At 35.9% G+C, this 14,825-nt stretch overlaps 1 protein-coding gene across 1 annotated transcript in view; it reads left to right on the top strand.

Moving 5' to 3' along the window:
- Positions 1 to 14,825, top strand: part of Kdm3 (Lysine demethylase 3) — a 170,836-nt gene that overhangs the window by 38,271 nt on the left and 117,740 nt on the right. Inside the window, exons 2-3 of the mRNA XM_076119537.1 lie at positions 3,936 to 4,085; positions 5,494 to 5,607. Of these exons, the coding sequence (XP_075975652.1) occupies positions 3,936 to 4,085; positions 5,494 to 5,607 (264 nt within the window). The remainder of the gene's footprint in view (positions 1 to 3,935; positions 4,086 to 5,493; positions 5,608 to 14,825) is intronic.

Consider the following 14,825-nt stretch of genomic DNA (forward strand, 5'->3'; position numbering starts at 1 on the left):
GGCAAGGGTGTTTAGCCCATGAAACTGAACAACATTCCCATAGGAAAATATGTTGAATTATGAAAAAATAACGTCTGTCCATACAAATTGGACTTATGTTCGCTCTACAAAAAGAAGTGAGATGCCATCAAAAACATTCTGTAAAAACCTCAAGTCTCGCCGTAAAAAGTTGTGAGATCGATATAATACCAAGTCGATTAATCTATTTAGTCTCTACTTAAAGGACCTTCTGTCTTAAGTTATTACGTATGTTATTATCATGCCAATTAAAAAAAAAATACCTTTAAAACAAAAAGATCGACTTGGTCATCGCAAGAAAACACGAATTCGCCATTAACATTTCAGGTAACTTCTCGTCGTGCTGTGTAGTGTGATACATACTAATAATGAAATCATGCGATGGCCAGGTCGGTCTATTTGTTTTAAAGGTATTTTTTTTTTAATTGGCATGATAATAACATACGTAATAACTTAAGACAGAAGGTCCTTTAAGTAGAGACTAAATAGATTAATCGACTTGGTATTATATCGATCTCACAACTTTTTACGGCGAGACTTGAGGTTTTTACAGAATGTTTTTGATGGCATAAAAACATTTACTATAAGTCATTCACAAGCTATGTATTTGAAGTACCTAATAGTACCTATATACATGTTACAGGTATATAAATGACATTGGATCGTAATGTGGTGTTATTTGCCGAGAGCCTTGCTTAGTCGTGTTACGCAACCCATGTGATATATTATCATCATTATAATGGATTAGTATCAAAGTATACTCCACACGAATTTGTAATTAAAACGTCGTTTTTGACTGGTAGGTGTAAGGCTGGTTTTATCACGCGATGATTATTGACTAGAACATTACCTTTGTTAGAGAGGGGTTTCTGGATAAAGGATTTGGAGTAAATAACATACAAATTGTCGTCACGACATAAACAACTAATTACACAACCGTAGTAATTGTAGTTGACAAAAAAATAATTGAGGTACATCGATTATTGTTTCCCTTAATCCAGGTATTGTTCATTTCTGATGTGAAAAGACTAAATTATATTAGGTACGGGAAAAAGTCTTTTCGCATTATGGTATGTATGAACTTGTAATAAAATCTTTTCTCTACACAAAAAAGCTCGATATTTGGGTACCTCACGAGCTCACTGAAAAAAACCTAATGAACCGTGTACTGTGTGATTCTTGAAGCCAAAGAGATTTTATTACAAGTTCATACATACTATAATGCGAAAAGACTTTTCCCCGACCTAATATTTTACTGAAATGATAAAAGATTTCTAAATGACATAATATATGCCACTGTTGTACCCAAGAATATCAGGGTCAGCTTCTATTGAAAGACGAAACAGATGGCGTCTGAATATCAGTTTTTCTCGGAACAATTGCTATTGGACCCTGCGATTCAACTTTTGTATGACGATTTCATGAAACAAGACGTCGCTGACAATAGAGAATAGTTAGAAGTGAAAACCTTGTGATTTTCTTGATGAAATGTGGATACCTTAGACTTTACATCAGACCTTTAGTCTAGGCAGTTTAGACAGTACGACTACTAAAGCCTGAAAAATGACGGCTAGAGCTTTGTTTGGATCATATTAATTGGTAAATTTCTAATGATGACAAATGACTTTAACTTAATGATGGAACGTTGAAGCTAAAGCCTGAACGATAGCGGCTATAGCCTTGCTTCGATTAAATTCATTTGTAAGAGTGTAAGTTAATGACTTCAACATTATAATTGCAGTTGAATTCCAGTATTTCATCCGTAAATTCCGTGTCTGTCAGTCAAACATAATAGCCACACATCTGTGACACCCAATACCTAGTCAGAAACAGTTAGCATTACAGTGTAATAGTGAAAACCCAGTGATTTTCTTGTTGAAATCTATGGAAACAGACCTTTAGTCTAGGCAGTTTAGCCAAAACGCCTGCTAAAGCCTGAAAGATAGTGGCTGTAGCCTTGCTTCGGTCATATTTATTCGCAAGAGTGTAATGATAACAATTATCGACTTCAACATTATGATGGAACATTGCATTCCAGTCTTTTATCCGTAGATTCCGTGTCAGTCAAACATGACAGCCACACATCTGTGACACCCATTAAGTAGTCAGAAACAGTTAGCATTATAGTGTAGTAGTGAAAACCCAGTGATTTTCTTGTTGAAATCTATGGAAACAGACCTTTAGTCTAGGCAGTTTAGCCAAAACGCCTGCTAAAGCCTGAAAGATAGTGGCTGTAGCCTTGCTTCGGTCATATTTAATTCCAAGAGTGTAATGATAACAATTAACGACTTCAACATAATGATGGAACATTGAATTCCAGTCTTTCATCCGTAAACTCCCTGTCCGTCAGTCAAACATAATAGCCACACATCTGTGACACCCATTACGTAGCCGGAAACAGTTAGCATTATGTTAACCAATCAGAGGATAATTGTTACGTATCAGGTTTGATCGTAAACCGATACACATGTGATTAAATAATTTGGACGGAGACAGATAGGTGATATTTCTTCATTGAAACTTTATTGATGTTGGTTCTTGATACTAATTCCATTATAGGAATGGTATGGTCAGTCTAACTCTAGAATGATTAATTATTTTCAACTATACAGCCAGGATATCAAATTGTTGGTAGATAGATAGACATTTTGATTAGATATACGAACATTAACGGCTGTTATGAGGTATTAAAATAAGGTACCTGCGGGTATTAAGGCTTAGCTGAGGACTATAAAAGAACACCTTTTAAGTTTTTCCAAATTGTCCCCTTCTTTAAAAGTGAAGGAAAATAAGTAGTTAAAATTTCTTTAAACTGTTCTCAAGGAGTTGCCAAGTCTGCCAACTAAATACATTGATATGAAGAGGCCGAGTCCTAACCACTTTCATATTAAGAGAAGGACCTTACTCGTTACTGTTATTATTTGTAATACAGTACTACTCAGGTTTCATATCTTTAGTGTCAGCACAGACATAATAATCTATGCAGAAAGTTTAAAGTTAAACTAGCCCTACATTCTATAATTAGTCTTTGACAGCTTACAATATCAAGTGCCTGCCAACAACTTGAGGAACTCTTCAAATAGACATGGACGTAATTATGAGAACGGCTGTGTACTTACCTACCTATTTAATGATATGTTTACGGAAGCATTTACGGTGCCTAGTCACTGAGTAGGTACATCTTCAAGTTACTTTTAATTATATCAACTAATTACCTTATTACATTGCGTAGGTAATTTAGTTTTAATAAACATTGGGCCTAATGGAAACTCTCGTCTACGTTTCAAATTAAATATTATCGAATTGCTAGTAAAATAACTAAAATATTTCATGCTTGAATATTTAGCTGATTTGCATATGATTTGGTGGGCAGACACATTATTAAAATAAGTGGCAAGTCTACCTTCCAGTAATGTTACTGGTTTCTAACATAAATTATTCAGCTGTCTGCGTTAGGACATATACCGAACCACTTGCTACACAGAAATAGATAATGAATGAATACTTTGATTATATACAGTGCGCGTTGCTAGTTGATGCAACTTTATTCAAATCTTGTTTACTGTATCCGAGTAACTTCTATAGTACTACGTTATGAGATAGTTCTAGTGGGTAGAAAGTTGATTTGTTATTATTGTCTTCTCTTTCAAAAGTGCAGCTCTCTTTCACCCACTTGATTTGGGCGGGGTCGAATGGCGGCCATTGCAGTCTGCCTGGTTACATGTGTCGCCATCTATCGAGACTGATACTCGACTGTTTGGTTACGCCGTGTTACTTTCGAGTATACCTTTGTCAATTCAAGTACAGCTACTCGCGAAGAGATGGCGCTGCACGCAATTTCATTTTTACACTAATTCCATTGTTTTGCTTTAAATAATCATATCGACATCTTTTAACCTTTTTTTCTTTTGTTTCAGGTGCTAGTGGAATACGATGGTGTAGATTGGCAACGACGCGAGTGGGTGGCAGTTTATTCTCGTCGGACGTTTCGTGTCTTTTTAGTGGAAAGAACTTTAGTTTGGGCCCCACGAAATCATGAAGGAAAAGATGTCAAATGGCCCGCTTTGGTAAGTTAATTTAGATAATTTATTTTCATATAGCCATACTAGATGGCGCTACCGGTAACATTGCTTATACATATATTGAGTGTATAGGACTTGAAATGTTCTTTGTGTTTTATTCATGCACAATCCTATCTAATTCCAGTGAATTTACAACTAAAATTAATTCTGATTACCTATTTCTTATATTTTGCTAAAAAGTAAAAGTATGTGGTTTTGCAGATGTTTGCAAGTATTATTTCATCATTAAGTTTGAACGGAATGTTACTGTTATCAAAAAATAAAATTGTAAAAGTTTATAATTAAACACAGTTAAATTTCTTACACGTTAATATTTAATATTCTTGCTATACCTAGCTAGCTAATATTAAATAGTATTGAAATAATGAATAACACAGACGTTCAATTCCAATACAGAAATCATATTCCTTTGAAATGTAGATAGGTACAAGTCATATAGCTCGAAGAGCTTACTATTCAACAGATATTGTAGACGAAAACAGATATTCGAGGGGTTATATTCTAATACACATCCAGTTTCGGTGTAATGTGGCTTCGTCACACGTGTGCTCTGTGACCTCCATTTGTGAAGATCCTCGTGTCCCTGCTTTGAATGTGAATCACGTTTATGCATGTCTGAAGTCCCTCAAGATTGTTTTGCTTTGAAAACTTGTCTCTTAGACACTATAACATTTACACTACATTGAAACCACCAATTTTAGAAAACTCTGTAAAATTTAGTCGAGTCCACTTTAAGGATTGCGATTTAGCGCCATCTAGCTATGAGTAGACGACTTATTCTGAAATAGTTTTTCATCCATACGAAAAAAAGTTCCTGTATAGCGAGCTTGATCAAATTAGATAGTTAAAAAAGGTATTTAAATTTAGGTAAAAACTTATTTACTTCAAACATATCCAAATAACAGTTTCAATACCTAAAAATAACTAGTTCGTATTATCTGTGTAAATATTAATTATTTTTGGTTTAAAGAAGAGTTACACAAAAATATAACGTCTAAAATTTATGCGTTAATAGTGCCACGCAGCTTAGAACTTATAAATGTTTACCATTAAGATTGTAGTAATAATATTGCACTAAGGCCATCTATTGGAAAGTAGCGTACCTTTTAGAGTACACATTCATTCTATACGCCACTAGATGCCACTACTATTCACTAACGGTTGTGTAATTTTTTCAGTAATTTGCAACGTGAGAATAGTTGTGGTTAAAATTATAAATTTAATCATTTTGATGACAAGATTTGGTTTTTCTTGAATCCTTAAAAGATATTTGATATCTTCTAACCATTTTAAAAACACCTATAAATTACGCTTTCGGAGCTCAAGAATACAATTCAAACTAAATAGCGATATAAAGTATTATAAATGATCTAATGCAACATTGTTTTCCTAGACATTCACTCCGCTGGCAGCTGACTTGACGCTGCAAGCGGATGCTCAGCCTGTGGAATTCCTCCACGACCGCCACCTGGAATTCCTGGATTACGCCAACCTACTTCCTTATCAGGTAACTTATTAAAATTACATCTGATATTAACAACATATGCAGTCGTAAAATTCTAACGAGGGTGGCCCGTTCATTGACCCTGTACGGTAACCCCTTTATGCGTCAAATAACTTTTATTTTCGACAATAGATAATATTAGCCGATGTCTGTAATTACGACGACAATTTTCCTTCCTTTATCAATAAATATTCCGAGAAACTATTTAAATGTAACACTGATGGTTACCCCTTTGATAAAGGAAATCGTAAGGCTTCATTATTCATTCTAACGTCAATTACGTAATAAAAGGGGAGCGTAAATCGAATATCGATTGTTGTAGGCAGCTAGTAATTACCTAACGCTTTAGTTAATGGTTGTGAGAAAATTAATCGAAATAAAATTATTCTGGGAATAATTATGATCAAATTTGTAGCGTAGAGTAGAATATGAGTAGTATAGTTTCAATACACATGGTGTAAAACAGTTTACAGACGTTAAAGAGCAATAAACAATGGCTTGTAATAGCGCTTTACGTTCCCAAACGCTGTTGAATGAAACGCTACCAATTTGTAAACTGGCCAGCAGTTTATGGATTTATGTATTTTGGCCGCGATTTTGTATATTCCAGTGATCTGCAGGTTATTTACGTCGATGGAAAGTTTATATGACTCGGTTACGTACGATATTCATTGCGACTACGAATACGTAGAATTACTGAGCAATAGTGCCGGAATTTATCTTTTATGTATTTAATTCTAAAGTCTATTGAATGCGATGTGAACAAAGTCTAACAGGTAAATCGTTTTGTAGAAAACTATCGCTTTTTTACATTGGGAAAAAACGTAGTTCTCTCCCACATGGTCGAAATACCTAAACGTTATCTAATACTTAATTAAGTTTGACAAAAAGGTTTACAAATTCAATATTCAGTTAAAAACTGGTTTAAAACCCGTCTATGTAGATACCAAGTCATATAGTAAACTAAATACTTATGTATATACATAAGTATTTAGTTTACTTTTATTTTAGGTAAGTACGTATAAATGTATTTTAACACTATCTATGTTGTACTTAAGTTAATCGTACTAACAAACATTCAAACAATTCGCAATTATATCGTCAGCAGGGTACCCACCCACATTGCTATTAAACGTTTAATGGGACAGGTGGCATCAAGGGTCACTGTTCTCAGCATTACATACATTCAGAATACATTACTGAACATGCGGGCGCATTTCCTCACGTACTACCTTTCATGTCTCAAATCGGTGACTATAAAATATTAAATGGCAGTCGGATATAATGACCATTGTAACTTTTTGTCGATTGCTTTGAACAGCATGTGGTCGCTTTTGTGTAAAAACAGGTTGAAGGTTCTTAGAATATTATAATAATAGCATACCTAAACATTCTAAATCGAGGAAAATGTTGCAGAACAATTTATTTCAAATTATGCTCGATCATTATCAGATCCAGTTTTAGGGGCTTCGAGGCTTTCGTACATCATAATAGAGACGTTTGAGCCCTATTAAAGTATAAACTTTTACGAAAATCAATTTTTATAACTGAGGGTTCCCAGTTGGGGCGCCCCGGGCAATCTTTTGTGTTGTTCATTCGTGAGAACTCATGCAATCCCTCTCAGATGCGCTCGAAGATATACCTACATGTTCACAATCTGTGCACAGTACCAGAAACATTTGGGTAATAGGGACAACCCCCAAAATACTTCAAAGGAAAAATGTTACTGGAAAAGTGGAAACCCAAACTTGTTCATGAAATGGAATGGAAACGTTACTCATTTGTTTTGTGGTTACTAACTCTTCATGTCAATTGCACAAGATAAAATGAGATGTCGTCATTATTAAAATGTAATATCATCAACAATAAATCTACGTCATATAAATTGTTTTGTTATTCTTTAATATACAAAAAAAAAAACATCCCCAGTGATCCAAAAAGATATATAATCGCTGGACAAGGGTCAAAATTTTGCCCCAATAAATTATCATCAAGCAACTTGCACATGACTCGAATAAAACGTTGAGATCGTTTGATTTGTGATATAATCACGTGCATAATAAAAGCGACAACTGAACGAGTCACGCAGGCTGTAGGTCAAGTATCACGACGTCATTGCGTGTACAATGTATCATTATGTAATAATGTAACCACTTGACATATCATGAATGTATGGAACGGGCTCAGCGGGCGTATGTAGGCACAGGCAAAGGCCGGCTTCACATGTTGGTCCCAATGTTCGTACCAACATTGGACTGCAAACTCGGTGATGCGTTCGTTGGCTAATAAACTAGTCCTGTCCCGTCAGATCGCGAGCGTTTTTCGCAGATTCCTTTGATGAGGCCAGCTCCACATGTCAGTCCCAACGCTCGTACCAACGTTGGACTGCAAACTCGGTGATGCGTACGTTGGCTAATAAACTAGTTCTGTCCCGTCAGATCGCGAGCGTTGGCGCAGATTCCTTTGATGAAAACTACATGATCCGGCCAATAACCAACGCTCGCCCCAACGTTAGGACCAATGCCATTTTCTAGAATCTAGAAATCTAGAAAATGGCATTGGTCCCTAGAATCTAGAGCCACACGCTGGACGAATAGCATTGGTGGCTATATTGGAGCCAACGTGTGGAGCCAGTGTAACAGATTAATGTGAAGGCGACACATGTATGTCAGTCAACCTCGCTTGTACAAGCTTTGATCAGTAGTGACGGTTATATTATGGAGTTAATGTATCCGGTGCTGTGTTGATTGTAAACAAAGGTTGTCTTTATTAAGCTTCGTATTTCGTTTTGTTACGTATTTGGTAACAAAGGTCGTTAGCGCTCCGTACTATTGTATGACCTACAAGTTAAAATAAGAGCTATCTATTAATTATAACTAGCATGTATTACCCATTTATAACTATTTATATCATCGCCTGTAATGATTTCATGTCCTTAATATTTTTTAACCAGCTTACAAATTGCTACCACCCTAATATATTATATAGTAAACATCAATTTTAAGTACATATCAGAAATAAATAAAATCAGCTTATATAGCACAGTGAACACAATATATTTCTGCATAAACTGGTGCTTCCGCTAACCGCTACTAGATGGCTCTACGTTGTACATTGGGGCAATCTTATTTCATCCCATCTTATAAAATCAAAAATTTGCACTTTATTTTATAACATCATCAGGGTAATAAACTAATGTAACATTCTACTTTTACATTAAATGACATTCTAATCCATTCAGCCGTTAAACTATGATTGACTGTAAAACATTCACCCCAATATCCCAAAGTCAAAACTATCTCATTCATTTACCTACTGACATTTTCTCCATAATTTATGTGTTCTGAAATTTTCTATGTCTTCATAAATATTAGACATTATGGAAATATGTATTTGTATAAGAAATAACATGTAAATAGAATTATTTATGGTTCGCTGTCGTCAGCTCTGAAATATAGAAATAGAGACCTGCCGACAAATAAATTCTAAATTTTGCTGGAAATAATTACTTGTATTACTTACTTCATTACAAGTAAAGATGGCCATAATAATTGTAGGTAAGTACTTAATACTTTGAAAACGTCAACAGTAGGAGGTCAAGATTTAAAACCATTCAATTTATTTATCCTCGTTCTGTCATGTAATGCACTATAAAAAAATATGTATTTTAAAGAAACGTGAATATTGGCATGTATAGTTTACTACTTTTTACGTGCTCGTTTATAACCGTCTTATCGTCCTGTACTAATTAAACTCGTTGTTTATTTAGACTTGTTTCATAATCATTACAAAAACACAAACATGTTATTCGTCCTTGACATTCAAGCATGATTTATTTTTGTAGAAAATAAAGACAAAGTTTTCTCCGCTCAGTCATAAATGGCAAAGTTTGTAAGGATTTTACCTCGACGATTCTAATATTTTACCGTATTTTTATACAAAGCGAGAACTCCAGGAAAATCTACTCACAAATGCCAAAACGGTTACCTAACGTTATTTCCTTTTGCAATCAGTATCGTTCTTTGTTTTGCAGAAACGTTGAACGTAATTAACAGGGAAGACCGTAGAAAATAATAAAGCTTCTATGGTTTTATGTATTTCACCTCATAATGTATAATATTATTATTTATATTTGATGTTTATGTTAGTGGATCAAGGAAAACTGCTTCGACAATATGCAAACGCAAACTGAATCTGAGAAGTAACGAGCAGTATGCATAGTTGATCAAAATTGTAACAATAATATGTTATGTCTAAATTAAAGAAAGCTTGTAGACAAAACTACATACGTTGTTCAAAAGGACAGCTTATTAGATTAAGAGATGAAAGAAAGCAAAAGAAGCAGAACGCATAAGCGACCCAATTTCGAGTGAGACGATACGAGTGTTTATCGAAACTTGCGCGCTCAGGCGAAGTGGGGAGATCAAGGACGGTGTCTGCCAAACATGGGGAGGGTTTCCCCGGGAGACGGGGGTGCGAGGGGCGCCGGGCGCCGGGTGGCACGGGAGGTGATCTGGCGAGCGGGGCGCGGTATGTTTTGATGCTCGCCGCCCGCTTTATTGATTTTCCGCGCCCGTCCGCCCGCCTCCCCTTTATTATATACATATTCTGAGCCAGGTGGTGGATGGTGGTATTGCCGAGTGTCGTGCTATTTTCGGTTAGCCCGGCCGCCTCGCACCCGTGGAAACATTATGATTGATCGGCCGCTACTCCGCAAAAGCCAATCTCTTTTTTGTTTTGCAATTTCACAACATAGTTACCTCCCGATGAATCCGGTGCGTCTCCAATTAAGATTTGAAGGTCGCTTGTTACTTGTTAGTGAAATGCTTTCCCAATTTATTTTACTTTAGAGGGTTTCATTAAAAATTACAAGCTCCTTTGAAGATTAGATTTCGTTTATTGTTTTCATAAGATAATTCGCATACGAAAAGCGTGTTTAGGGTGAATGTTTCTTAGATAAACAATTAGGTACAAGTATTTCAACAAAGATGTCGTTGCCTTCGTGATTTGCGAAAGTAATTTATTTTGTGTAGCGTACAACACACAAAAGCTTCAGTGCTTCTAAGTAGAATATTATTACGAAAAGGGATGTTCATTAATGTTAAATTTCCTTTCATCGCCAACGAACCGTGCTCCCGATCTTTAGTTATTTTTTCTTTCCTTTGACATTTTGCTTAATATAAAATTTAATTTAATTGAGAATGAGTGCCATCTCCTATTTTAGGAACTTTCATTTATATTAATTAAGTGAGAGAACATTTTTCAGTACTCGGTTTACGAAGACACATAGTAGATGACTTAGTCAGAGTACCTACATTATTATAACAAATTGTTGTCACAAACGAAAAAGTTTCGCACTTTGGTCGGAGTTTCACGTTCGTGTAAGATATTATGAAGGAGTTTTAACTAGACTAGATGTAATCTACGGTATCCGAGATAAAGAAGTTGTTTGCTCTGTTTTATTACTTGAACGAGTCGAGAACAATGGGTGTTACGTAACTGGTTATTGGCAAAACGACAGAGGGTGACCGCTGATATCGTTTTATATAGCTTTAGCATAATTCTAATAAATTGTAGTACAATTTATTAGAATTATGCGTTACACGTTAAAATGTCTTACCACAAATATATTTTGTTTCTTGAAAATAAAATGATATTCAGTTTATTATTTCAGTGTTTATTTTTGGTAAACTATACTTCTATCTTCTTTATTACAGTGGTATAATAAATAAAAATAATACGGTAATAACTTTTAATTACACAGGTGCAGGAACAATTATAAATATTTTATTGCTCAACTGTACAATCGCACTGTTATTTAATGACTATAATTAAATTACCAAAACTGGGAGTTAAGTATTTATAATTAAAAAACTCAATTAGCTAACCGGCAATGAAAGTTTATCGCGAGTTTCTTAACTTTGTCGTCGTCAGCATGCACGCAACCCAACTCTGAAACTGTTCGCCGCAAAATTTAAACGAGTAAAGTTTGTTTCAGTTAGCTTACTCAACTGTCCGGTCCCACCCACCCTTGTGGGGAGCTCAACGAGTGGCCGGGGGGTTATAGCTGATATAGACGTGTGTCTAACACGAGACAATGTTACTTTGATCGTACTCCTATTTTATGAAGGACATCAATAGCTAAGTAGAGCCCGTTTCTTTGTACTAATTCTATTCAGAGCATGTCGAGATGTTTAGGGTTGTTTTTGTTCTATCTACGTTGTTATTTGCGTTTAATATTGAATTCTCAGAATAATGTTGAGATATTCGAAGCCTTTGTTAATAAAGTAAATAATCTCTAATATTAAATTCGTAACTAAAGATAGTTGTATTATAAATACGATTGGTTTAAGGAAAACTTAGATCAAGCAATCTCGATTAATTCACTGAAAATACATTCTCCGATTTTTATTTTCGCAAAATTGCCTCTACTTAATAACATGTATTTATTTATAAACATACACTAAGTACACATACATTACACACACACATTTTCGTTAAATGATAATTTAAACTCTTGTACAAATCGCATCTGCTTATTCCGAATGCAATCGCTTTGATCACCCACTTGCTAGTTATACAGTGTACCAATCTATTTGAACTATTGACTCTTTAAAAGAAGAAAGCGAACTTTTATGAACAGTCCCACCTACACACTTTCAGCACTGAAAAGGCGAAATGCTGTTCTTAAAATACCATCGCGATAAGAATTCTCACGATTTCTTTAAGTTTGCAATCCCACGGTCTGTCAAACTTTTAATAGACTTATACAAATGACTGTTAATAGAATTGAATCATGTTTACTTTAAAGACATAAGACATTTCTTTAAGTAATTGGTGCTCAAAGAAACAAAACAATAGCATCTCATGTCGTTGTTGTCCAAAAACAATAAATAATTCTTGTTATTATTCCTATGTAGGTATGTAACAGAGAAGTGCATACGAAAGCTCGAACTACGTTCTGTTTGCATTCTCGTCGGTAGAGGGAGCCACGCAGACGTTTCATCTCGCTTGATGGATTCAGCATGAGTGCATTGTCTAGGGAACTAAAGCGTTTCGTTTATGACCGCTTCGGGTACTTTTAGAGTTCGCAATAAAGCCGTTTGTATATACACATGTACCTATATTTTTTGTCGTACGTTTATTTTCAGCCACGTATATTAAACTTTTTCTATATTTGTTTGCGTTGTTGCCTTTGTTCGCTGTTCACCTTATAGCTTTTTTAAACCGTTCTGCGTTTGTGCTTTCGAATAGCTAGTCTTCAATTTCAATACATAATGTTCGGTATCCACTTACGTATCTAACAGAGGATGGTATCTGAGATCGTTAGTCGCTGAATTATAGGCGGTTAGAATTCCCCGTCTGTTATATGATCTTAACATGTTAGCTAGATGTTACTAGATAACGTAGGGACGTTAACAATCTGATAATAATTGCACGTAAGTCCCGTTCAAGTGCTTTAAGGACATATTTATGTGCTTATCTAACATCTACATACATGTACAAGATAGTATAATAATATGTGTATTCGCACTTTTCGCAGGGATATTTAAATCAGTACAGTCATTCTGAATAATTTCTTTAAAGGTTACACTATATTAAAGCTGCTACGACGCAGAATGAGAGTAACTACACTAACGAATACAATTTTTGAACATTGCTAAGTTGATTTCATTATCGCAGCATTTCTGAATGCAAATATAATTTGAATCGTCTAAACTACTTGTTCAGTCTCGTTCTAATGACGGTACGCTAGCTGCAGCAGCGTCTCTGTGCACACCATTGTGGTCAACAAATGACTGTCGAGTGTCGGTTAACTCGCGACAAACTACACCGAAACAGCAAGTTTGCAGTCAAGTTATTAGATACAGCTCATCTGTAAACGTAGATACTTACACTACATCTGCTGCTGTTATCAGTAGTCGTATCACGAGCGGGGAGCGAAGTCAGCCAGTGCTGGCAGGAAATTGAATGAGAGCCGCGGGAGCCGCGAATGTGTGTCAGCCGTAATGGCTTCCTGGTCCGCAACTCCACTCCGCCTCGCTCCTACATAAGTATCGAGGAAAACTTATATAAGAAATGTTTTCCATACCGTTGGGAATTCTGATTAGACCTTCGACAGGTAAAACTTTGCCTGCCCTTGACATGTTGTTACTGTTGTAAGCTTCCATCACATCTTTGCCAAAATAAGACAAAGGCACACGCGTCAAACGTGACCTTTTGTTGTAAACTTCCACCACAAAAGCTTTTCACACCTAAAACAAAAATAGATATGCCTAAAAATGTTCAAAAACTTAGACACCTTTGGGTTTTCTTACAAAATTCTTCTCGATTCCCAACTTTCTTTTAGAAATAGGAAAAATATACGATTGGCTATAAAATTTATTGGCATATTATAACCCAAGCTTTCGAATTTCATCAGTATTTCGTAACAAGTGACCGTCAAACAGACTTAAAACTAGGAATATTAATATTCATCGCTTTCTCAAACAACGAGCATAATCCGTTCCCTGATCCCGGGGCCACGGGCTCGTATTAATCACGACGTAATCTCACCAAATAGAGCGACCGAGCAAAATAAACAGTAATGGCTGGAGGCGACGTTGTGTAACCGCCGCTGAGTCATCGGCTCAGCCAGCGACGCTCATCAGTGCGTGACTTAACAAATACTTGTCGGTTACGATTACTACGCAGCTACGTAGCCAATTTCCACACTATTATATCGGAAAATGATTTGACCGTGAAAAAGGCTTCATTGTATTTCATCGATCCAACCTAAACGCCTTCTTCGTCTCGGATTTAAATGGTTTACCTAATACCTACAGAAACGTTTCTACTCTAACAAATTACTTTTGCAAATATTTACTCAAATCATGCTTGGCAGCTTCACCTTGACTAGTTTACGTTATAAAGGCACTAACTGTATCCTTTACATTTATAATTACACAATTGTAGGTCTATTGTCTTAGTTGTGTTTCTTGTTAAAATTCATTGTGCGCCCCACATAAATACTTTCAAGCAAGCTGTCCACACAAACGCCTGTGACCCTGAATGGTCCAATAGCGTTAGTTAGCAAACAGGCGGATACAGTAGGTCTACATGTAGATATAACAGCCGCTTGTGGGGGGCCTGATGGGGGGAGGGGGCGGGTTCAACGCACCGGATACGTCTGTCGCCGGGCAAAGGCTTGTATGCAATACACTGAAACAGGTGTGCGTTTT

Source organism: Anticarsia gemmatalis, chromosome 10 (assembly GCF_050436995.1).
Source record: "Anticarsia gemmatalis isolate Benzon Research Colony breed Stoneville strain chromosome 10, ilAntGemm2 primary, whole genome shotgun sequence".
In the NCBI taxonomy this organism is placed as follows: Eukaryota; Metazoa; Arthropoda; class Insecta; order Lepidoptera; family Erebidae; genus Anticarsia; species Anticarsia gemmatalis.